Here is a 25582-nt window from a genome sequence, read left to right on the forward strand (position 1 = left end):
TTTCAGTCACTGCCAAACATGTTAGTGAGTGGGCTTTCTGATAACGCTGCCAAGAGGTAACATACAGTGCTGTGAAAAAGTATTTGCCCCCTTTCTGATGTTCTCTATTTTAGCATAATTAATGGTTCCTTCTATTAAGGCAAGACGTCTCGGTCCTGAGGCAGCAAAGCATCCCAAAACCACCACCACATTGCTTGACTGTTGGTATGAGGTTCTGACTGTGGAAAGCAGTGTTTGGTTTTCGTCAGACATAAATTGGACCCATCTCATCGTCAATGATAGAACAATGAGACAGATATTTCACCGGATGTATCAATGTGAAGCATCCGCTTGGCGTTTCCAGTCACTGCCAAACATGTTAGTGAGAGGAAACCCACTGGCCGGCAGTGGGAGAAGATGGAACGAATGTATTTTGGCCAACATTCTGCAAATGTTCTCATCAATGAAACATTTGATCTCAATACAGTTATTTTCCCAAAACTAGAATGTGTTATGAACAGAATGGACTAAGTTTTGTAGACTTTACCCATTGCAAAAGTTATTTTTAAATCGCGTTGTTTAGGAGTGCAAAGGCAAGTTGAGTTACTGCACACGCACACTTTACAGAAGAGGAGTTCCCCAACAGAAATATGCAGATGCACGCTAGAACGCTCCAATAGGATCTCGCTAGCTCGTGCTTGGCTCTACCCTCCTTGTTTGTTCTGCCCACTGACTAATGTGGTCTGTCTAGTAGCTAGCTAATCCAATATTCATATTGTAATCCAGAAGTGAATTTATATTTAAAAAAACACAAGAAACGTTGTAAATATATATTTTTACAGCTGTGGCAGTTGAGCACAGACACAAGTGAAGTAACAAACCTGCAAAGCTTTTCTCAGGCTGAACAACGGAATTCCAGTGGTTAAACCAGTCTCTGAATGGGATGTCTTCTATACCATTAAGATAAACAGTTTAGTTTTTGTACTTACATACTCACCTGTCACACAGATGAAAGCAGAAACCTGATAATAATCTTTGGCCATCATTCAAATCGGTTCCTCTTCTGGTCTCCGAAGTAGGCTAAACCAGAGAGGATGAGGCAAAAGAAATGTGTCTTCTCCAGCAGGTGGAAAAAATTTTTTTGCTCACTAAGCGAGAAGTTTTTGTATGGAGGTCAACAACATGCTGACCACACCGCTTGCGTCACGTGCGCTGCAAAATGTACACATACATGTTATTCAATCATTGCGTGTGCCAACGAGCGTCTGCGTTGCCAAGCTCTACAATAGAAGTCGGTTCTATTTGTAGCTGAGATCGCTGCAAGTCCTGCCTCTCCCATCTCCTCATTGGTTTATAGAAGCAGATACCCACGTGCCATCTGCTCATTGGTTATACACACGTGGGGGATTGAAAGATGAACTGAGGTCGGTCGGTTGTGGTAATACTATGAAAGTTAGATGCCAATCGCCATATAAATACCAAAGAAGAAAAGGAGGAGAGATGACTAGAAACGATTCGGTTGACCGTTTTATGTGTGGATTAATTGTCGGAGCAGAGGACCTTGTGCATTTCAGGTAAAATAACTCCTCAACATTTATGTTCCTGGACAAATTAGCTACTGTAGCAACAGCAAGCTAGGTAAATAGGACAAATTAGTTAGCAACTGCAAGCTAGCTTGCTAAATTGCTATAAATGTTTAATGATTTTCGACCTGTCCCCAAATTAATATAATTGGTTCAGAGTTTGTTTTGATATTTCAACCTGCCTGTCATGATCGCGTTTGGTGTGGGAGGACAAAATGAATTTGCGCACGTGCGTGTCCGGTCTGTGCATGGCGTTAGGTTGTTATGAGGATACTGTAATAAGTAGGACACGTGACATCCCTGCAACTTTGAGAAAAAAAACACTATTGGAGTTGTGCGGGATGTTCACACGCGTATCCGCCATCTCATTTTCTAGAATGGTCCCACCTGATCGTGCCTCCTCCCAACAGTTTTCCATGTTTGAAGACATTTCTTTTCATAAACAGTCATTAAGCTATTTCGTTATATAAGGGTCTGATTACTGTCTTACATTACCATAACCGAAAACTAAGAACCTTGCTAATACCAATGATAGGAGCAATAATTAGGTAATTGGGATACCGAGATTTCCTGACAAAGCTCCTTCTCGTTTCCCGAGAAGAAAGGTGATGGGAACCTGAACCAATGACAGACCATTTCTATGCCGTACATGCAAAAATACACAAAATATGCACGTGCAAATAGCTGCTGGAAACAGACATAACATTCACACATTTGACCAGCCATCACAACAATTGTATCCTTCCATATTTAGGCCTGCTCAACAGAAAGTCCCCAATAGAAAACATCAGGACTTGCATGAATTCTAGGCCTATCAATTGCATTGATAACTATCATGTGTATGGCTACACGGGACCTCTCCATGCAGTTAGGCAATCTCCATCTCACAAATCTTTTAACTTTAGCTATGTGGCACTGGCAAAGGCTCCAAAATAACCTAGAAACTGCGGCACTAACTGAAACCTAAACTATATCGAAACAGATTTCACATATAATAGATATATAGCCTAAAGACAATGACATATTACATTGACAATAGTCTGATGGGTGACTATCAATTGTCAAATTGTGATTGAATACCAGCCTTGCGAACAGCGCAGAATTTGTAGGCTAATTGTCACAGAGCAGTCTGGATCAGAGCCATAGGAAACATACTTCACGAATGTCTGAGCTCCTCAAAAACGTACGCTACCCGATGGTCTAGTTACTTGAGTAAGAAGGTTAGTCGGGGAAGGTGCATGATCCGCGACAGTCGCAATCCAAAAGTTGCATGTTCAAGTCGTGTCGGGACAACGGTTTCATTGAAGATAACCCAATTTACCTAAACTTAAAGTTTGGAATAAGGGTTAAGTTTGGAATAAAGGTTATCTTCAATGCAACCGTTTTCCCGACACGACATGAACTTTTGGATTGCTACTGTCTCAGATTACGCGCACCCATGCACCCTCCCCGACGAACCTTCTTACTCAAGTAACTAGACCATCGGGTATCGTACGTTTTGGAGGAGCTCTATGGCTCTGATCCAGACTGCTCTGTGTCAGTGTATGACATGCGAGGGTTAGGTTAGTAAACATGCTGGAGCTAGAACCTCGTTGTCGTGCGTCCTTATTTTAGATAATACTACATGGTGTCAGAAGTGTTTTTAAAATTCACATAAGCGTAAAGGACGTACCAAGTAAATCATACATTCAGGCTGTTTCAAAGCAGGGAGGGCACAGTGATGGAGATAAAACAGCGCATATCATTATTTTGCTAGCTAACTAGCAAGGACTAAATTACTGCTAAGCAACATGTTGCAAGAGGAAGAAGCTGGCGGAATGTCTGTTCGCGACTCCAAGTTCAATGAGCTCTGGCGCAAACACGGACAGGACAGTGACTAGTGCTGACGGATTTCGCATTAGTCCCCCGGAGAATTGTGATTGTATGGACGTTCAAAACTGGCCGAAATGGATCAGGCGCTTTGAAAGGTACAGGGTAGCATCAGGCTTAAACGTGAAAAATTAGGCATTTCAAGTTAATACACTGATCTACTCTATGGGTGATGAAGCTGAGGATATATTAAATGCTTTATCATTGACTGAGGAAGAGAAACTTAACTACAGTGCCGTTAAATACTGTTTTGAAACGCATTTTGTAGGGAGACACAACATTTGAGAGAGCTAGGTTTAATATGCGCAAACAGGTGCAGGGTGAAACCACCGACAGTTTTATCACAGCTGTTCACAAACTAGCAGAACATTGTCAGTTTGGCGCGCTCAGGGAAGAGCTGATCCGAGATCGGATTGTAGTGGGAATAAGAACTATATCATTTTCTGAAAAGTTAGTTGGATTCCCAGCTTACCTTGTCCAATTTTGTTAGTCACTTATTCAGATATCATAAAAAAGCACATTTCTCTACACCCCATGGCAAAATGTGTAGAATAACTTAATGTTCTCGTCACTGTCAAGAGGGGGTCCAATTTTTTTTTTTTATCCCACAGTGAGGCCCCCGAGGACTGGCATTGCCTATCCCTGCAATTTTTCTTTTCAAAACGCAGACGCATGAATGTATCACCACAATTTGTGATTGATCATCATTCCTTTCAAAAACGACAAGACAAAGCTGCATTGTTAATCATTCATTTATTTAAAAACAAACAAAAAAAAATGCGCTGACAACTGTGCTTGAATATTGTTTTTGTTCTATGGAAGCAGGAACATAAAGAGTGACATTTGATTTTTAGTAGCTGGTGACTATGGTAAACTTGTGTTCTTGTAAGAAAATGACTTTTTTTTAAACAAGTTACTACTCTTACAGCGAGTTATTTTAGTGGCCATGCTACATGGGCCTCAGCTAACATGCACAACATACAACAAAAAACACAAAGAAAACTCTACAGTGTATTAAAAGGCATCATGCTCAAAGAATACATTTAAGGTTTAGTGTCTACAACAGGTTAACGTCATTTTGTATGCATCCTTTTGGCATCAACATGTTGCCCACATTAGTGACATGATTCAACCACCATCCAGATGTGCCAAAACTAAACATGTTTGTGCGCTGATTGAGCGAGAGTCTTACAATTAACACATCAACTATTTGTGGGGGGGGGGGGGGGGGTAAGATACAGAAGTAACAAACCCAACTTGGTTTCCTACTCAAACTACTATCATTCTCTTCAAATAAAGTATTCACACACACACACTAGTCTACATTTCTCAGGTTAAGTATAGAGTTCACATTTAGGTACCTATGAAATTTATGGCGACCAGCGGATACATGCACAAAGCCTCGTCTCGACTTGGGCGTGCCACAGGGGTGAGTTTGAGTAACTTACAGAATCTGCATTTATTATTGCTTTAAATACTGGGCTCTCGGAGCGACAGTCTGTACCAAGAGAGTAGATCGTTAGCTGTGATTGTGTTCTTATAGTGTGCACTTGCACACCGGTGTCCCCATTCAATACACATACCATTTCTGTTCAACATACCATAGGTACCGTGTGGCACCTAGCAAACAAGTTGCTACAAAAGTGTATTTCCCCATGTGTGGTTCCCAGATTAAACATCCAGGCCCTGGCAACACCAAGTTTCAAAATGAGGATTTGATACTCTGTGTTCATTCAAGTCCCCTTGCGAGCCTCTGCTGTTCAATGGTGTCAACTCTATCCTAATGAATACTAAAGACGTGCAATTCAAATGGAAAAATGACAGTCCATATCATAATGCAGAGTTGCATTCAGATCCAACATTTTTAAACAACCGACACCAACGCAGAGTTCCAGTGTTTAATCTAAACAGTTTAACACAACTACACTAGAAATACAGGGAAATTGAATCTGCTACATTTGACATTGACTCAAGCTAAGCTTAATGCATTGAAACTCATTTTGATGCGTTACATATCAATGTGCCTTTGCAGACCATGATTGCCAAATGAATAAACAATACCACAATAGGGATGATACACAAACCCATATTTCTCCACCTTAACACCCTACAACACCAAATTAGTATATTTCTTCAAATCAAAATTGGTAGCAATAGTGTAAACTAGACTGGTCTTGAGACGTTCTGTTTTGTCATCTCTCTAGTTCATCTTTTTCAACGTTTGTGTCGTCGCAGCCATCCCTTGCACTTTCGTTGGCTTTCCCTCTGCTCCTATTACCTCAAACCTTCATTTTCAAACTAGCTTGTGCTGCACATCGGCATGAACGACCCCCAACGCCTCAGAGACACAATATTACCAGACGGAGTTGGGCCCTGTTCATATACATCTAGAACTTGAAATCATTCCTTCTTTCCTTCCTTGGCAAGGATGGATCAGACAGAGTAATAAAGTAGAGTAGAAACCTTGCTTTCACAGATCAGAGATGTTAAAGACAGGAGGGATGCATTTCTAAAAGTCTTAAAACAGGGCCCTATTACCCAGCCAGAGGGGCTAGTCCACAACGAGAAGGGTCAACACACACTTGTAAAAGGACAAGCCGTGCAGCTGATGGATTTTTAGGGTCACACTCCATACCAGAGACAACCAGGAGAAATGGAGTTGGTACATCAATAGTCCCTCTATCCTAACTAGCTAAAGCTTTGCGGCTTTACATGAGGCTAAAAAGCAAAAAAAGGGGGACAGATCTTTTCCTCGAAGTGACTAAAAATAACCTATTCCAGCGTGCAAAGCTAGCTATAGGGCACACACACATCTAAGCCAATACCTCCCATCTGACTTGCTAGCTTCAGGAGGACCAGTTAGCTTGCTTGATGAACCGAATTACACATTCATCAGGTATTTACTGTTCATAACCAAAAGGTCCTCCTGTGACTATGCTAACGACAGAACCGTGTCTGGAAGCTGTGTGTGGAGGCAACCACGTCGCCCTAAGTAAAGTTAATATACAGTACGGTCTTTACGAGTAAGAACAAGTAAAATTGACAAGAGTAGTTTCCCATCCCACCCACTACAAGGAAGATAGAACGGGAGACCATAGATAAGTTCATGGAAAATAAAAGGCTTGCTATGCTGATCTTATGCATGACAGGTTTGAGGAAGTTTATGTGCTCTGATGCGTAACATTCATGTAGATGTTGGGTAAACGCACAAATCGGATCCCCCACCCCCGTACCCAAAAATGATTCACGACAAAGTCAAAGTATACATTGCAAGAGCCTTGTATGCTATTTAAGGCTTCCAAGTACTGTTAGTAATATACAACACGTGTTGTTTTAGCAACACTAAAATCCGTTATTACATTTGAATCATTTTGTAAAAAGGGTGCCAGCATTGCAATGACCTACTTGGCTGTACTGTAACCTTTGCAGGACAACAGTTTTAATACCTAAACTATACTACATACTCTCGTGCATGAAGAGGAAGTGCTGGATTTTGCAAGGTATCGTAATGCTTTATGACTCTCGGGAAGAGTATTTCTTTTTATTAAATATTGTGCAGCAATTAATATTTGTTCATATCAGCTCTCTGCTTTAGTTACACATTGAGAAATTCTAATTCCATTTCGGCAGATGTAAAACACTAGCAAAAATGTTTTACATGGTCGCTACATTGCTGTTCCAAATGGCTATGGAAATCATACTAGGTTTTAACACCAGGAATTCATGTTGAACAGCGGCAAGTGCCTTGGAATCTGAGCCACGTTTGCCAATTCAGTCGGGGAAAAAAGGCGGCGCGACGAGTCTGCCGATCGTCAGACGTCAAAGCGAGTGGCCCACGTTCAAGGTAACACAAAGGGCAAGTTTCATGTGGTGGTTGCACCAGAATGCCCTTTCATTCATACAACATAGAAAAATAACAACACACGAGGTTAATGTCTTTAGAGGTCTACAGAACCATGGACTGCCTGCTCACTGTAGATATGCCCATGGACTAAACTTGAGATGAGTAACACTTGTATATAGTGAGATCTTCGACTTGCATGCTTTTTTTTATTTTTATATATAGTCTTCATTATGTCCGTTTCTAATATGTGGTTTCAGTTTCTAACGTATGGATAGGGGCCTAGCAATGAGCAAATTTTCTACATGCATTCTGGTGCAAAAAAAATGCCCTCAACCTCTTTATTTTTATTTTACACCAAAGGCATTGTTTTTTTGTGTTTGTAAAGATGACATTCATTTACTGGACTGAGAGAAAAACAATATGATTAGTCCAACGAAGATGAATAAGTATTCCTACAGTTAAAAGACCAATCCAATTAAAAACTGACTTTCACTGAAGGACGATTATAGAGTCAGATGAGGGACAGTTTTGTTTTTTGTTTTTTCTCCTTTCAATCTAGCTGCACAGTTCTACAGGTGGAAGGGTCTCAACTGGAGGAGGAAGACTGACTTCAAGTCTCTTCTGGCTAATAGTGGTTTCACGAAAGGCACTTCCTGGTAAAGCTTTCCATAGAGTAGCACCTCTGATTGGTTAGAACTAGCCAGTAAAAGCCCTTGTGGAGGGGAGACAGGGTGGGTGGAGCTCGGTGGGAAGGTTGTAGGTCACAGAAGGGTGAAGCCCAGGATGTAATGCAGGAGCTTGTTCCGATTCGCCTGAGGTAGGAAGGTGCTGCTCAGCTCCACCAATGACACACGGTTCTCCCGCCTCTCCTTCAGGACCTGCAGCCATTTAAATTAGAGAACACCAGAGATGGACATTAAAAAATATATATAATTTGAAAAGCTTTTTGGAATTTAGATTAGAATATCAGCAGAGTTTGTTCTGCAGTGAGCCACCACTGAGTTGTGCATAGATGCATAGATCTTTTCAGAAGTTGACTAACAAGACAGTCTTCAGAACTACCAAAACAGAGAGGGAGGATGGATGCTACATGCTAGAACTTAGCGGTCTCTCACCCCAAGTTCCTTAAACGTTCTCACGGTGTTCTTCACGAGGTAGTGTGTCGCACTTTCACCTAAGAGAAGAGAACAGAAGACAAAGGGTAGAAAGACGAGAGAGGATCTTACGTCGGGTTGTTTGTCCTGACGAAGATGATCAACCTCTGGGGCTGTATGTAGTAGTCTCAGAATAGTGCCGATTTGGGATCAGTTTGGCCTTTTAGATGACAATGAATTAGAGTACATGGACGTTGGGAGCTGACCCTAGATCAGCACTCCTACTCTGAGAAGCTTCATACTTATGGCCCCAGATTAGAATAACAAAGGTGATATTAGGCAGCGATTTTCAGAGCTTTCAGAAGTTGTACGATTTTCAGAGCTCCTCGAGGTCTTTCTGGTAAAAGCCGCAGTACAGAAAATAAAATGTCTAACAACGGTTCGTACCGTAGGCGGCCACTCCCTTCTCGGTGCGTGTGAGCAGGTATCGGAAGAGCTGCTGCGTGTACTCTGATTCGGCCATGGGCTGGCTCAGGCTGTGGACAAAGATGGCCGCCCCACTGTAGGCCTCCAGTACGGGGCTGAGGAGACGCTGCAGGAAGACAAAGAACTCCTGGTGCTCGGGGGACAGGCTCACCTGTGGACACACACAGCAAATGGTCAGAGATGTCTTTTTTAAAGTTTGACACAGCTCAGGATTGCTGTGGAAAAAACAGCAGCACAAACACTGGACCTGGTACATAAAGGTGTAGGCAATATCAGTGTGTGTAAGGGTGTATGTAGTATGAGTTTGTAATGTACGGGTGTATGAGTCAAGGTATAATTGCAGAACAAAAGGGCTGCATCCTATTCGATATGGATATAAAGTAATAGCACAATAAATTGACATTTTGCTTGATAACGATACAGCAGTTACTTCCTATTATCGTCAGGGCTGTAGACTAACTTTTTCCAGTGCCATTTAGTAGTAAGACAAAAAAAGAAGTTAGCTATTTGAGCTAACATGATCAGGGAAAGCATGATTGATGTGTAACATGTCAAAATAGGATCCAGAAGGATCCGATTTCTTTTTGGATCTTTAGAGATTAATTTGCCTGCATCTTTTTTTATGCACATTGGCCTAGGCTATTTACCACCTGAAGAAGTGAGAACTAAAAACACATTAGAAAAATAGAGTGAGTGAGAGCCGACAGCTCAGTGGCGACACGTCATTCAGGGCAAGTGGGTCTCAGCCGCACCACCATTCAGCAGATACATCGGTTTTGCATGTAATTCTGGCATACATTCATGCCACAACATATTATATATCAGTTAGCAAACATGTTTTCGTTTTTTTAATTGTTTGAGTTAATAAATCATACGTGGCCGCTTCCCAGTTGTATTGACGTTTTGGTACTTTTTCTTTGAGTAAGGCAGCTCCCGTATTCAGCTATTTCAGACTCTTTTGGTGCGGTTACAGAGGGGCTAGCCCTCAATTTTCTCCAGTTGTGCGTGATAGGATGAGCGTAATTGGAGCATGCGCAAGGGCTTCAGGTGGGTGAGTGAAGGATAGTGTGTGACTGCAGCACATACTGGGAGGTCCTGGCAGGTTTAGCCCCCCTGGGTGCTGCCATAGAGTCACAGAAGTACTGCCCCACACAAGCCTCACGGTCATTGGCCACAGATAAAATGCACATCTTATCTCCGGTAGCTTTGATTGAACTGAACTTCAGATTTGTTTATCACTTCTTATTCAGCTACCTGAAAAGTCATCATACATTTTTATATTTGAATGTAAAAATATATTTAAAAATATAACAATAATAAATAAAATATTAGCCACTGCGGCAGCTACTGCGCAGATACTTTGTCGGCAGCAGATTAACGCATAATTGTCCACGTGTATGGTGTCATGTGGGCGAGCGGTTTGCCTATGTCAGTGTTGTGAACAGAATGCCCCATGGTGGCAGTGGGATTATGGTATGGGCAGGTATAAGCTACGGACAACAAACACAATTGCATTTTATCTATATAAATGTGAACACTCAAAAATACCGTGACGAGATCCTGAGGGCCATTTTTCTTTAAGGTATCTGTGACCAACAGATGCATATCCATTTCCAGTCATGTGCAATCCATATATTAAGGCCTAGTGATCCTGTGCAGCTCAGTTGGTAGCGCATGGCGCTTGGGTTGTGGGTTCGATTCCCACAGAAGACCAGTGCGAAAAAAGTATTGTGTATGTACTCACTACTGTTAGGATAAGTGTGTCTGCTAAATGAGTAAAATGTAAAGAATTTATTTCATAGACTAATTTCCTCATATTAACTGTAACTCAGTAGAATCTAATTAAATTTGCTATATCTATCAAAAATGCAGCACATGGACTTAAGTATGTGGACACCTGCTCATCGAACATCTTATTCCAAAATCATTAAATATGGAGTTGGTCCGCCTTTGCTGCTATAACAGCCTCTGTTCTGGGAAGGCTTTCCACTAGATGTAACATTGCTGCAGAGACTTGCATCCATTTAGTCACAAGAGCATTAGTGAGCTTGGGCACTGATGTTGGGCGATTAGGCCTGGCTCGCAGTCGGCCTTCCTAATCATCCCAGAGGTGATCGATGGAGTTGAGGTCAGGGCTCTGTGCAGGCCAGTCAAGTTCTTCCACACTGATCTCGACAATTCATTTCTGTATGGACCTCGCTTTGTGCACCGGGGTGCACCATTGTCATGCTGAAACAGGAAAGGGCCTTCTCCAAACTGTTGAAGCACAGAATCGTCTAGAAAGTCATTGTATGCTGTAGCATTAAGATTTCCCTTCACTGGAACTAAGGAGCCCAGCCCGAACCATGAAAAACAGCCCCAGACCATTATTCCTCCTCCACCAAACTTTACAGTTGGTACTATGCATTGGGGCAGGTAGTGTTCTCCTGGTATCCGCCGAACACATATTCGTCTGTCGGACTGCCAGATGAAGCATGATTCATCACACCAGAGAATGCGTTTCTACTGCTCCAGAGTCCAATGGCAGCGAGCTTTACACCACTCCAGCCGACGCTTGGCATTGCGCATGGTGATCTTAGGCCTGTGTGCGTCTGCTCAGCCATGGAAACCCATTTCATGAAGCTCCCGACAAACAGTTCTTGTTCGAGTGTTGCTCCCATAGGCAATTTGGAACTCTGTAGCGAGTGTTGTAAACAAGGTCAGATTATTTTTATGCAATACGTGCTTCAGCACTCGGTCCCGTTCTGTGAGCTTGTGTGGCAAAATCACTTCGCGGCTGAGCCATTGTTGCTCCTAGACATTTCCACTTCACAATAACAGTTGACCGGGGGTGCTCTAGCAGGGCAGAACAAACTGACTTGTTGGAAAGGTGGCATTTTCTGACCGTGCTAGGTTGAAAGTCACTGAGCTCTTCAGTAAGGCCATTCTGCCAATATTTGTCTATGGAGACTGCATGGTTGTGTGCTTGATTTTATACATCTGTCAGCAACGGGTGTGGCTGAAATAGCCGATTACATTCATTTGAATGGGTGTCCAGGTTTAGTGGCAACACTTGAATAAATGAGGTATATAAAGTATATTGAAATCAGGTGCTTTCACACTGGTTTGGTTATGAGTTAATTAAGCAATTAGCTCCCCATCATGCTTAGTGGTCATGTATAAAAAAAGCCCAGTTGCCCATTATTTTGGATACCATGGCTAGAAGATCTCAGTGGGTTTGAAATATGCTCTCAAAGGAGCATATTGTGTGTGTGTGTGTGTGTGTGTGTGTGTGTGTGTGTGTGTGTCTCAGTCACCAGATCTTAACCCAATTGAAGACGTGAGATCCTGCAGCGGTGCTTGAGACAACGTTTTCCACCACCATCAATAATGTGTGCCATTTTGGACACCCAAGCTAACTGACTGTGGTGATCGTTTTCCAAGGTCAGGGCGGCTGGCTTACCTTGAGGTAGCGGTCCCTCTGCTCCTCTGCAAAGTCGCTGTCCTCGTCCTCCTCATCACTCCTCCACGACAGGGGCTCAGGGAACTTCTTAGGCCATGGCTCCTCGGTGGGGCTGGGGGTCAGCTCCTCCTGGTCCTCCTGGATGAATACACGGACACACACAATTACACAAAAGGTGCGTGCGCACACACACACGGTTCAGAACATTTGCTAGAAAATTCAGTTAAATAAGCATTTTCAATCAAGATTTCATTTGAGCCTGGAGACCGTGTTTTGGCATTTTGCAGACGGACAGCATTCCCTGTCATGTACAACTCACCTCTGCCACATACAGAACTCCATACTGGATCAAACGGCTGACAGCATCGTGGAACACCTGATAGATAGTCTGACAGGGCTGGAGATGGAGGAGACAAAAGGTCACTATAAAGAGACACACACAATACAGATAGTGTTAAATAAAGTGTAGACTCCACATTGATACAGCTTTCACCCTGGGTGAACGTGATACATTGTGGACCGTTAAGCAACATTTTCCCTTTCCGCTCTAGTGACTAGGGTGTACCCAGATTTTCATATCGTCCTCATTCCGGGAATTACGGTATTACCGTCTTAGTACACAAGGGGAGCTAAAAATTGAGGGAAAAAAGCCTATTGAACACATTTTACTCGCAAATTTCTAGACTGCTAGCAAAATATGCTAATGGCCACAAACTAAGATAATGGCAAAGACAGGCAATCCAGCTCAAAGTCATACAAGAACGTATTCATACCCCTCAACTTATTCCAGGGTTTTATATCCCGTTTTCAAAATTGATTAATGACATTCTTATTCCCCTCACCAAACTACACACAAAACCCTATAATGACCAAGCGAAACATGTTTTTATAATTTTCTTGCAAATGTATTGAACATGAAATACAGAAATCTCATTTACATAAGTAATCACACCCCTGAGTCAACACTTTGTAGAAGCACCTTTGGCAGCAATTACAGCTGTGAGTCTGACTAAATCTTTAAGCGCTTTCCACACCTGGATTGTGCCACATTTGCAAATCATTATTTTCAAAATTCTTCAAGCGCTGTCAAATTGGTTGTTGATCATCGTTAGACAACCGATTAGGTCTTGCCATCAATTTAAGTAGATTGAAGTCAAAAGTAACTCAGCAACATTCACTGTCTTCTTGGTAAGTAACCAGTGTGTAGATTCGGCCTTGTGTTTTAGGTCGTCCTGCTGAAAGGTGAATTCATCTCCCAGTGCCTGGTGGAAAGCACACTGAACCAGGTTTTCCTCTAGGATATTGCCTGTGCTTAGCGCCGGTACATTTTTTTTTTGTCCTGAAAAACACCCCTGACCTTAACGATTACAAGCACGCCCATAACGTGATGCAGCCACCAGTAGGCTTGAAAATATGGAGAGTGGTACTCAGTAATGTGTTCTATTGGATTTACTCAAACATAAAACTTTGTATTCAGGATAAAAAGTTATGCTTTGCCACATTTTTTGCAGTATTACTTTAGTGCCAACATGGGGAAAAGGTAAAAGGGGTGTGAATACTTTCTGAAGGCCCTGTAGGTAGTAGAGTATACTATATACACCGTTATTGATGCATGGACCAGTTTGGGTTTTTACTTTACCTTCTATCCCAGTATTTTAATGTTTGGTTTGTTAAATGTGATACGCTACTCTGTTGTGTGTTGCATACATTTGTATTAATTTACTCCGGTACTTGAGTCATCCCTCTCCTCTCCCACCCTCTCATTGCCACTTTCCACACAGACCAAGCCCCACCTCGTCACTCAAGGAGCACAGTTGCTGCTCAACCACGAGACCACTTGCGTTCAGTCTGCAAGGTCAATGCAGCACATGCATCAAGACGTTGATGACAACGATGCTGATTTCCACTGCGTCTTAATATAAATCCACAAGCGTTCTACAATGACACTATTAGTTTGTGTATCTTACAGTCCACAAACAGTAAGTTCTTAGCAAGTTGTGGCTAAAATAAATTGTTTTAGCTGCTAATGCTAATTGCTAGTTTGCTGGCTAGCTAGTAAATGTACTGAGTCTGAGTAAACATAGCCAATACAGCCTGATACCAGAGATGGTGTAGGCCTAAATCAGCATGTTGTTTGTGCAACACCATCTTCTAAATCAAAGAGGAAAGGTGAAGCATGGACTATGTTAGCTACACAAAGTAGCTCAGAGAAAAACACTGAATCTAGCCAAAGATTATAGGGTCCCCTAGGAAACACTGCCCAACACTTTGGTCTATACCCTGTCACAATAACTACTCCCTGGCTTTTTTTATTTGTTCTCATGTCAAAAACCATAGTGCCCACTATTATATTTTAACTACAGAATTAAAATAGTCATTCTATTTCCATGACTCCAACAGCTCACCCAAGTGTTGTGATCTAAATTGCAAGTGCAATATTTTGTTAAAAATAAGGCTGAGATGTTTTGCTCATATGTGCAGCCCTATGTGGCCCTCAAATGAGTGCTGGAAATTCAGAAATCTATGAAAATGATTTTTGTTTGAAGTTTGATTGAACAATATAAAACAAAATCAGAGAGAACAGTATGACGTGTGGCTGGAGTCTGACTTTTTTTTTTTCATCCTTCCTCTGACACCGCCTGGTATAGAGGTCCTGGAAGGCACGGAGCACAGCCCCAGTGATATACTGAGCTGTATGCACTAGCCTCAGTGGCGACTTGTGGCCGGCTGCCAAACAGTTGCCATACCAAGCGGTGATGCAATCAGTCAAGATGCTCTCAATGGTGCAGCTCTAGAACTTTGAGGATCTGTGGCCCCATGCAGAATATTTTCAGCCTCCTGAGGGGGAGCCTTTCAAAGCATTTCATGGTTACAGATGTGAGTGCTAACCGAGCAATAGTCATATAGATAGGTTACCTTGGCGTTCTTGGGCACAGGGACACATTTTTGTTGAGTTTGGACATTTACAAGTGAACGTGAACGAGAGACATTGTGCAAATTAACTAAGTTGACGTATGCTTGTCTGACAGAAAAACAACATCAGCTCTGAAGCAGCATGTGTTTACGCTGTCTGTGCGGAGAATGAGTCGCTAGAGCAATGGGCCTACCTGCTCTGCTTGGAGAAGGGCCGAGAACGGAGATGAGAGAGAAAATGCAAGGAAATCAAAATAGCAGTGGCAGCTGTACAGATAACTCATCCAAAGAGCTTTGAATTCTCAAACACAGCAGAAAGCTAACACTATAGGATGTGCCGTCTCCTTATTAATTCAGCCACTTACTTAGCTTACAAGCAAGTTAAACCAAATAGCAGCTCCCGCTTTCTTCCGTTGTGCCATTTACAAACAAACACTTGACTGGCTCAACTGTCCTGGGGAACTACGTTAAGCTTCATAACGTAAACTAATGTGACAGGTGAAATGAAGAATGCAATCTGCTTGATCTTCTAAGGTATTACACAAGTTGACTACAGGTATTAATTTAAAAAGTAGCAAAAAATATCCACTTTTTTATATAATTATTCAAAAATAAATTGTTGTTTTGATGGTATTGAAAAACTATCCTGTGGCCATTTCCAAATACCCAGGTATACCACCAAAGCCTACTCCTGGCTCAAGGAAAGTGCTTTATCTTCCCCGCTAGGGGGTGCAGTTAGATCATAGTTCTATTAAAATGGTAGAAAACACCGGTTTGGCAGAACAAAAATACTGTACAAGCAGTATTTTTCGTTAGTCCATTGTTGATATAGTCCCAAAATGTTTTGCATGTCAGCAATCAAGACATACAAGTTATATTTCTTTATAAGTTGATCGCTGAAATGCAAAACATTTTTGGACTATATCAACAGCGGACTAATGAAATACCAAAATAGTTTTGGGATTTTGAACAAGATTGCGAGAGAATAACTAAAACGGAGTGGCTGTTCAAGAAGTTGTGTGTGTAAACTAACACATGCACAGAATGTTACAAGGTTGTTAAGTGCACGGGATAGGTGTACTGGGGGGTGGAAAATGTGACTGACCGGTGCAACCGCCACTTCGTTGGTGAGGAAGTGGGAGAGACCAGCGGCCTTCCGGATCAGTCTCTCCTGACTGAGGAGGATGCTGGGCCCGCCCTGCTCCCCCTCCACCTCCACCTCAGATGCCGCCTGTTCCCGTAGCAATGCCAGAGCACTGCATGCTGAGGGGGCAAGATTTTTTTTTTTTTAATTACAACAAAAAAAGGGGACACAGAATGGATGGTGAGACTACAAAATTAAACCGGTGTTGAGACATTGATGAAAATAAATGTACATTAGTGGAGGCAATTCAATATATTAAAGTCATGTCTGCAAAACTTTCTACAAAAAAAAAAAAAAGAAATCTGAACAGAACCCAAAAGGGACTGGCCGCAACACACAATTAGGAAACACGGATGAATTGGTGTACTTTATTTCACTCAACACGTTTCCCTATGTCAAAACACAGCGGCGGAGTACAATGTGCGGTGTCAGTACCTATGATGGCGTCCGAGATAAAGACATGGAAGAGGCCGTTGCTGTAGAAGTTGAGCTCGAACAGCGCCGGCACCGTTTTGCTCGGGGCGATGGTGAACTCCGTGTTGCGGTTGGTGCTGGTCACGTTGACACAGTTGTCCAGGAGGTGGAGAGCGTGCATGACCACGTCCTCGGAGTTGCCGGAGAAGCCCAGGTCAAAGTCCCGCGACAGGATCTCCTCCTTCATGTTGAAGAAGTCCTCCACCAGCTTAGACAGCGCAACCCCCTGGAAAAAGAGACACAGACGTGGTGAAAAAGATAATACTTCCACAAAGTTCATTCAAACTGAGGATAATTAAGCACTAATACCAATTATACTTTGAGTAGCAATGTGTAATTTTATCGACAACTTAAAAGGGTAAAATCCACATTATGACATCATCATACCCAGCTAGGAGTAATTCCTTTTTTTACATAAAATCAACAAAAGACAAAATTCAAATCTGCAACGATTGGCTCATCTCGATGTGGGTTATGACTCAGGGGCCTCAAATTAGGAAGAGCCAATAAACAGTCAAGGCAGATTCAAATTATTGTCGTTAACGTCTGTTAACAGGGAGTTAAGCGTTAAGCGCATCAAACCGTGAAATGGGGATCAATTACTTTAATGCAAGGCCTTGAATCAAAAAGTGATCGTTGGATCTTGTGAAAAGTAGGGCTGCTTACCTGTCTGTGTCTGTAAAGGAGCAGACAGGCTACAATGTGGGTGGACATGACCGCTGAGGACTTGTTAGCCGCTGTGGGAGGGGAAACAGAGATGACATGTTATCTGACCAGGGTCACAGTCAGGAAGCCCAGATGGATGACCGAGAGAAAGAAAGGACAGTAAACAGTGAGCGACTGTCTCTAAATAACATGACAGTGTCAGCTGGCGCTAAGACGGGTCAGGGCCTGTATTCCTAAAGCGTCTCAGAGTAGGGGTGTTAATCTAGGATCAGCCTGGCCTTTTAGATCATAATGAATACAATTTCATGGACATGGGGACCTGATCTTAGAACAGTACTCCTACTCTGAGACACTGAATATGGGCCCTTGTGAAATTAGTCCTTTTGAACTCTCAACTAAGTAGATGAGATGTCACTTCTTGAAGTGAGATGGAGCTCTATAAAAAGGTGGAAAATGTGTTATATTTGCCTAGGGTTTGTGATTTCTATATTGTTCTAAGAAAAAAAGGGACAAAAAAAGGGTGCAAGATAAGAGGACTGGAATAGGCTGAACATGATAGAGGGTGAGAGCGAAAGCGACAGAGATAATTAGACGTGAGGGAGAGAACTAGACGCAAGAGGGAAAGAGCAAGAGAGTGTGTGGGTTTACAAAAAACATAATTTAAATAATACAGTACAATCTGACCTCAAAGAGGGTGTCTTTCGTGCCTAATCTTGGGTTGAATGTCAGCTTGGGTGTAAAACATTTACAACTGCAGCCACTGATACTGCAATTCCACCTCTGACCAGATCCTCTATCCTCCCCTCGCTGGGATTGGCTGAAAACAACATGCCATATGGCTCCGTAGCAGCTGATTGGCTGACACGAATAGGACTAGCTGAGGAGAATGCCCCTGAATGAAGCTAGGGAGAACCGGTTTGTTTTCAGACCACAGCACAAAGCAGATTGTTGTCGGGGGATCATGAAAAATTAAGTTCTAAGGTAATATCCTTCAGTATAGATTCTAAGTATAAGGATTTGTTTAGTAAAAAAGGGGGTGCTCTTGGAGAGAGGAGTGATAAGGAAAGTCAAAGTGCAGTAAGCAGATAACAAGAGAACAAATGTGAGGGGGACTAGATAAGTGGAGATAATATGAATAACACAGGAAATATACATTTTACAAATGCACACATTTTACAGGTACATAAGTACACGTGTTATATTAATAAAATAGATGATGAAAATGCCCTTACTCTAGACAAAGTCGTGGGCTGAAGAGTGCGCTACTCTAAACCAATTATCTGTACCTGAAAGTGTCATGGGATGCAATTGAACCATCATTTGCTTACGCTTTTCGTTGGTGGCCCCACTGACGGTGCACGTGGAGAGTAACTTCAATAAATGACTACGCTCGGACTATAATAAAGTGCATACATTCTTTTGTATGCGTTTGTGATCCCTGCAGGAACTGAAACTGCCACTGTGGTGTTGCTAGCCTCGTGCTCTTACCAACTGAGCCACACAAGACCAACATAGGACTGAGGCCTATAAGAGGGGGTGTTATTGTTACTTACTGAAGAGCACGTGCTTGGCCAGGTTGGCGATGACCTGTCTTCTCCAAGGTTCGTCCGACAGGTCCCTGGAGTTGGGCTGCTCCTCCTGCTCACCCTCAAACTGGGCCTGATCCGGTCTGAACCAACACACAAAGGGTGGGGGTGGGAAAAAATTAAATAAATATCAGCACACACACACACAAATCAATTCTAAAAGCTTTGACAAGAGCAAGGTATTGAGTTTCACTTGAAAACAGAACATTTAGTAAAAATACATGGAATCAGCACTATGTCCGTAATGTGAATGTTAAATGTTTTATGATGTGGTGGTATGTACGCCTTTGAACATATTTACTTCCCACTTGGGAATAAAGTTCAATTAAATCCAATGGAATCACGTAGGCCTGGTCCAAAAAAACAGTGTGTATGTGTACATACTGTGCATCGATGATGGTGGGCACCAAGGTCTGTTCCAGGGAGAGGGTGGGAGGAATATGTCGACTTCTTTGCGTGTCCAGGTACTCCTTAAGGACACACAAAAAAAAATAGGGTGACATCTTGCGTGAGTAATTGGCAGTGAGCAAAATAAACATATTTCAAATCGACTGAAAGATGAAGGCATGGCGTCACGCCGACCCTTGAACAACAGTTGACTAAACTCCTTGTTAAATATTCACCTGTTTGTAACACACATCATTAACGTTTCCTATTCTAACATTTCCTATGAAATTGTGCTATAGATTGAGTTATACAGTATTTTTTGCACAGATCAAGCCTGGGTTTCCCGATAGCGATGGAACTTAGGCTAACGAGTGTTTTGACGATGCATAATTCATACAACGGTTGAAGATGTAACGTGCATTTCCCAAACCCCCCCGGAGAGAACGTTCCCTAACTGCGTCGTTACCTCACAATACTGACGGAGAGAAATCACCTACAGTGCCTTCAGAACCTATTCATACCCCTCGACTTAATCCATTTTGTTATGTTACAGCATGAATACAAAATTAAATACTTTCCCCCATTCATCCATCTACACACAATACCCCATAATGACAAAGTGAAAACATGTTTTTACAATTGTTTGCACATTTATTGAAAATGAGAGATCTGTTTTTCATTTACATACACTACCGTTCAAAAGTTTAGGGTCAATTTCCTGTTTTTTGAAAGATTTTGTTGCCTTTGTCCATTAAAATAACATAAAATTGATCAGAAATACAGTGTAGACATTTTTAATATTGTAAATTACTATTGTAAATGGAAACGGCTAATTTAATGGAATATCTACATAGGTGTACAGACGACCATTATCAGCAACTATCACTCCTGTGTTCCAATGGCACGTTGTGTTAGCTAATCCAATTTTATCATTTTAAAAAGGCGAATTGATCAGTAGAAAACCCTTTTGCAATTATGTTAGCACAGCTGAAAACGGTTGCCGGATTAAAGAAGCAATAAAACTGGCTTTCTTTAGACTAGTTGAGTATCTGGAGCATCAGCATTTGTGGGTTTGATTACAGGCTCAAAATGGCCAGAAACAAAGAACTTTCTTCTGAAGCTTGTCAGTCTATTCTTGTTCTGAGAAATTAAGGCTATTCCATGTGAGAAATTGCCAACAAACTGAAGATCTGGGACAATACTGTGTTCTACTCCCTTCACAGAACAGCGCAAACTGGCTCTAACCAAAGTAGAAAGAGTGGGAGCCCACGGTGCACAATTGAGCAAGAGGACAAACACATTAGTGTCTAGTTTGAGAAACAACTGGCAACTTCATTAAATAGTACCCGCAAAACACCCGTCTCAACGTCAATCGTGAAGAGATGACTCTAGGCCAGCGTCCCGGAGATGTCCCCAAAACATTTTCACTGTCATTATGGGGAATTGTATATAAATGGGTGAGGAAAAATCTATTTTGAATTCAGACTAACAAAATGTGGAATAAATCAAGCGGTATGAATACTTTCTGAAGGCACTGTATATGGCTGCAAATATTAAGGCAGCTAATTCTAACGCTTACCCTAGGCTATAATAATGCACTAAAATCACAGATGTGGCACATCATTGCACACAAATCTATTGAAGGAAAAATTACACCGTAGCCTACAATTAGCAAAATACACTGTTACAGTACCATTCTGTATCAAGAATGGGTGGTGGCCGATTCTTGATACACAGGAAAATGTTGAGCGTGATAAACCCGCCAGCGTTGCAGTTCTTGACACTTTCAAACCTGTGCGCCTGGCACCTACTACATTACCCAGTTCAAATGCACTTTAATCTTTTGTTTTGCCCATTCACCCTCTGAATGACACAAACAATCCATGTCTCAGTCCATCCATGTCTGTCTTAACAAGTGATATCAATAAGGGAATCACAGCTTTCACCTGGTCAGTCTCATGGAAATAGCAGTTGTTCCTAATGTTTTGTACACCGTGTAGAACATATATTGAAATACTAGTTTGATTTAAATATATAGGTCTAAGTAGCCGATACTGTATTTATCTATTAAATGCAGTCATCTCAGTTTGCACTTGAAGCATCTTTCAACCCTTCCCTCGTTTGTATCAATTTCAAGTTATCAGCGTTCAGAGACAGATAAACATCTTGATTCCATGTTTAGCGGAGATCTTCTGTGTAAAGTGCCATGGAAAGGGGGAGGGGGGGCATCTAATGCTGTACTTAGCTGTTCTACGAGTGGTCTGAGGAAGTCGGTAAATAAGCGTTTCAGTGCAACTTAAGTAGCAATGGTTTCGCGCAGCAGCTTAGAGATTTATCAACGCTCCTATGAAGGTTCTAACAATGAATTTAGCCTTAAGATGCTTTTGGAAACCGGGTCTAGTACTCGTGTGACAAATTTCACCCACAGTGTTTCAACAACCTTTCCACAAGTCTGCCCCACTTACACAACTTTCTTTAGGAAGTATTAAAGATGAATTTCATCTCCTCTGTGAGCGGATAAGACTGGGACGTGTTTATTAGGCACCACACGAAAGACGACGGACTGAAACAGGTAGGGACTACCTGGACTTATCCAGTAACAAACGCTAATTATTGTTTTCTATATCTTGCCCTTAGCACGACTCTGGTGTACTTTACAATGGGAATTAGTTGACTTTTGGTAGGTTAAAAGAGGGAGTAGGCTAGTTGACATTTTCAAAGGTCCAGTTAACATAGGAGCTTCACGGAGGGGGCTTGTGTTAAAGGTCTCGCTCTCAGTCCTCACTTTCAGAGAGAACGGCTGGGTGAAGTCCACTCTCACACAGCCGTAGTTCTTCCGCAGCATCCGTAACACTCCGCACGCGACACCCCACAGACTCTCATTCTTCTTCGGCTTCCCCTGAGGGTTGTAGACAGAAATATAATTCACACATAGCTCTATGGTTATATACTTATAGCAAATACATACACATTTAGGGTGGTATTCAGAGATATTCCCCCAACTACAAAACATACGCCAACACAAATCCAACACACAGAACCCATCAATGCACACACACTCCTTTGCCTGCCCCGCCCGCAAACACACGTCCGTACCAGCTGCTCACTGTTGTAGTTGCCCTCGAGGATGCGGTCATAGGAGATGCCCACGGGCACCACCATCACTTCGGGGATGACGCCGTTGCAAAGGGCGTCCACGACGATGGAGAGCATGCCGGCGCGTGCGGTGGAGGGCTTGCCGCTGCGGGAGCGCGTGCCCTCCAGGAAGACCTCCAGGAACTGCTGCTGCCTCAGCAACTCCTCTGTGTACTAGAGGGAGGGGGAAAAACTATATTAGCAATATGATAAATTAGCTGTTTGAGACATGCTTACATGGGTTTAATCTACTCATCTAGAACTAAATTGCACATTTCTACTCCTGGGTGCACAACACCCACCAGAACAATGGACAGCCAAGCGCAACCTAGTGCATCGGACCAGAATACCAGCTGACATTTGTTAATTCTGACGATTCTGTGTGTCGAATTTGTGCAAGTAGCCACCACTCGTCTGCACCCAGCAGGTGGTCCCTATAACACACAGCGGCGAAAGCAAGAGATGCAACAGCCCCCTACTGCGGTCAACCGACCACAGTTATGGTGTGCGTGAGCTTTTGTCCCCATTCTGTAATAAATGCAGTGTGTTCCAACTGGTCTACAGCTTCGGGACAGTAAAAGCTTTAGGGAAGCGATGCTTTGGCTTTAAATAGTCCTGTGACATTTGTCAGAGCTGGGAAATAGACCCATCACGGAACAAGAGATGCGATGATGCCAGTGGCCCTTGTACTTAGTCAGTTATTTTCCCTGCACAATTGCTTCCTCCCGGTTCATTAGATAAACAACCAAGCCCTCAGACTACCCTACTATTTATTTTTTATTTCACCTTTATTTAACCAGGTAGGCTAGTTGAGAACAAGTTCTCATTTGCAACTGCGACCTGGCCAAGATAAAGCATAGCAGTGTGAACAGACAACAACAGAGTTACACATGGAGTAAACAATAGACAAGTCAATAACATGGTAGAAAAAAGAGAATCTATATACAATGTGTGCAAAAGGCATGAGGTAAGCAATAAATCGAATAATTACAATTTAGCAGATTAACACTGGAGTGATAAATTAGACGATCATGTGCAAGAAGAGATACTGGTGTGCAAAAGAGCAGAAAAGTAAATAAATAAAAGCAGTATGGGTGTGAGGTAGGTAAATTGGGTGGGTAGTTTACAGATGGACTATGTACAGCTGCAGCGATCGGTTAGCTGCTCGGATAGCAGATTTTTAAAGTTGTTGAGGGAGATAAAAGTCTCCAACTTCAGAGATTTTTGCAATTCGTTCCAGTCGCAGGCAGCAGAGAACTGGAAGGAAAGGCGTCCAAATGAGGTTTTGGCTTTAGGGATGATCAGTGAGATACACCTGCTGGAGCGCGTGCTACGGGTGGGTGTAGCCATCGTGACCAGTGAACTGAGATAAGGCGGCACTTTGCCTAGCATAGCCTTGTAGATGACCTGGAGCCAGTGGGTCTGACGACGAACATGTAGCGAGGGCCAGCCGACTAGGGCATACAGGTCGCAGTGGTGGGTCGTATAAGGTGCTTTAGTAACAAAACGGATGGCACTGTGATAAACTGCACCCAGTTTGCTGAGTAGAGTATTGGAAGCTATTTTGTAGATGACATCTCCGAAGTCGAGGATCGGTAGGATAGTCAGTTTTACTAGGGTAAGTTTGGCGGCGTGAGTGAAGGAGGCTTTGTTCCGGAATAGAAAGCCGACTCTAGATTTGATTTTGGATTGGAGATGTTTGATATGAGTCTGGAAGGAGAGTTTGCAGTCTAGCCAGACACCTAGGTACTTATAGATGTCCACATATTCTAGGTCGGAACAGTCCAGGGTGGTGATGCTAGTCGGGCGTGCGGGTGCAGGCAGCGAACGGTTGAAAAGCATGCATTTGGTTTTACTAGCGTTTAAGAGCAGTTGGAGGCCACGGAAGGAGTGTTGTATGGCATTGAAGCTCGTTTGGAGGTTAGAGAGCACAGTGTCCAGGGAAGGGCCGGAAGTATACAGAATGGTGTCGTCTGCGTAGAGGTGGATCAGGGAATCGCCCGCAGCAAGAGCAACATCATTGATGTATACAGAGAAAAGAGTCGGCCCGAGAATTGAACCCTGTGGTACCCCCATAGAGACTGCCAGAGGACCGGACAACATGCCCTCCGATTTGACACACTGAACTCTGTCTGCAAAGTAGTTGGTGAACCAGGCAAGGCAGTCATTAGAAAAACCGAGGCTATTGAGTCTGCCGATAAGAATATGGTGATTGACAGAGTCGAAAGCCTTGGCCAGGTCGATGAAGACGGCTGCACAGTAATGTCTTTTATCGATGGCGGTTATGATATCGTTTAGTACCTTGAGCGTGGCTGAGGTGCACCCGTGACCGGCTCGGAAACCGGATTGCACAGCGGAGAAGGTACGGTGGGATTCGAGATGGTCAGTGATCTGTTTGTTGACTTGGCTTTCGAAGACCTTAGCTAGGCAGGGCAGGATGGATATAGGTCTGTAACAGTTTGGGTCCAGGGTGTCTCCCCCTTTGAAGAGGGGGATGACAGCGGCAGCTTTCCAATCCTTGGGGATCTCAGATGATACGAAGGAGAGGTTGAACAGGCTGGTAATAGGGGGTGCGACAATGGCAGCGGACAGTTTCAGAAATAGGGGGCCCAGATTGTCAAGCCCAGCTGATTTGTATGGGTCCAGGTTTTCCAGCTCTTTCAGAACATCTGCTATCTGGATATGGGTAAAGGAGAAGCTGGGGAGGCTTGGGCGAGTAGCAGCGGGGGGGGCGGGGCTGTTGGCCAAGGTTGGAGTCGCCAGGTGGAAGGCATGGCCAGCCATTGAGAAATGTTTGTTGAAGTTTTCGATTATCACGGACTTATCAGTGGTGACCGTGTTATCTAGCCTCAGTGCAGTGGGCAGCTGGGAGGAGGTGCTCTTGTTTTCCATGGACTTTACAGTATCCCAGAACTTTTTGGAGTTAGAGCTACAGGATGCAAATTTCTGCTTGAAAAAGCTGGCCTTTGCTTTCCTGACT

General features: G+C 42.9%; 1 protein-coding gene across 1 annotated transcript in view; it reads right to left on the reverse strand.

Moving 5' to 3' along the window:
* Window positions 1-4167: 4167 nt before the first annotated feature.
* gpam (glycerol-3-phosphate acyltransferase, mitochondrial) overlaps window positions 4168-25582 on the reverse strand; it is a 54751-nt gene continuing 33336 nt past the window's right edge. The window contains exons 10-21 of the mRNA XM_055876502.1: window positions 22564-22776; window positions 22253-22366; window positions 19465-19550; window positions 19048-19163; window positions 17495-17565; window positions 16790-17054; window positions 16316-16473; window positions 12617-12694; window positions 12298-12435; window positions 8817-9006; window positions 8391-8449; window positions 4168-8153 (exon numbers count right to left, since the gene is read on the reverse strand). Coding sequence (XP_055732477.1) covers window positions 8037-8153; window positions 8391-8449; window positions 8817-9006; window positions 12298-12435; window positions 12617-12694; window positions 16316-16473; window positions 16790-17054; window positions 17495-17565; window positions 19048-19163; window positions 19465-19550; window positions 22253-22366; window positions 22564-22776 — 1605 coding nt within the window. The 3' untranslated portion in view covers window positions 4168-8036. The remainder of the gene's footprint in view (window positions 8154-8390; window positions 8450-8816; window positions 9007-12297; window positions 12436-12616; window positions 12695-16315; window positions 16474-16789; window positions 17055-17494; window positions 17566-19047; window positions 19164-19464; window positions 19551-22252; window positions 22367-22563; window positions 22777-25582) is intronic.

Source organism: Salvelinus fontinalis, chromosome 1 (assembly GCF_029448725.1).
Source record: "Salvelinus fontinalis isolate EN_2023a chromosome 1, ASM2944872v1, whole genome shotgun sequence".
Classification (NCBI taxonomy): domain Eukaryota; kingdom Metazoa; phylum Chordata; class Actinopteri; order Salmoniformes; family Salmonidae; genus Salvelinus; species Salvelinus fontinalis.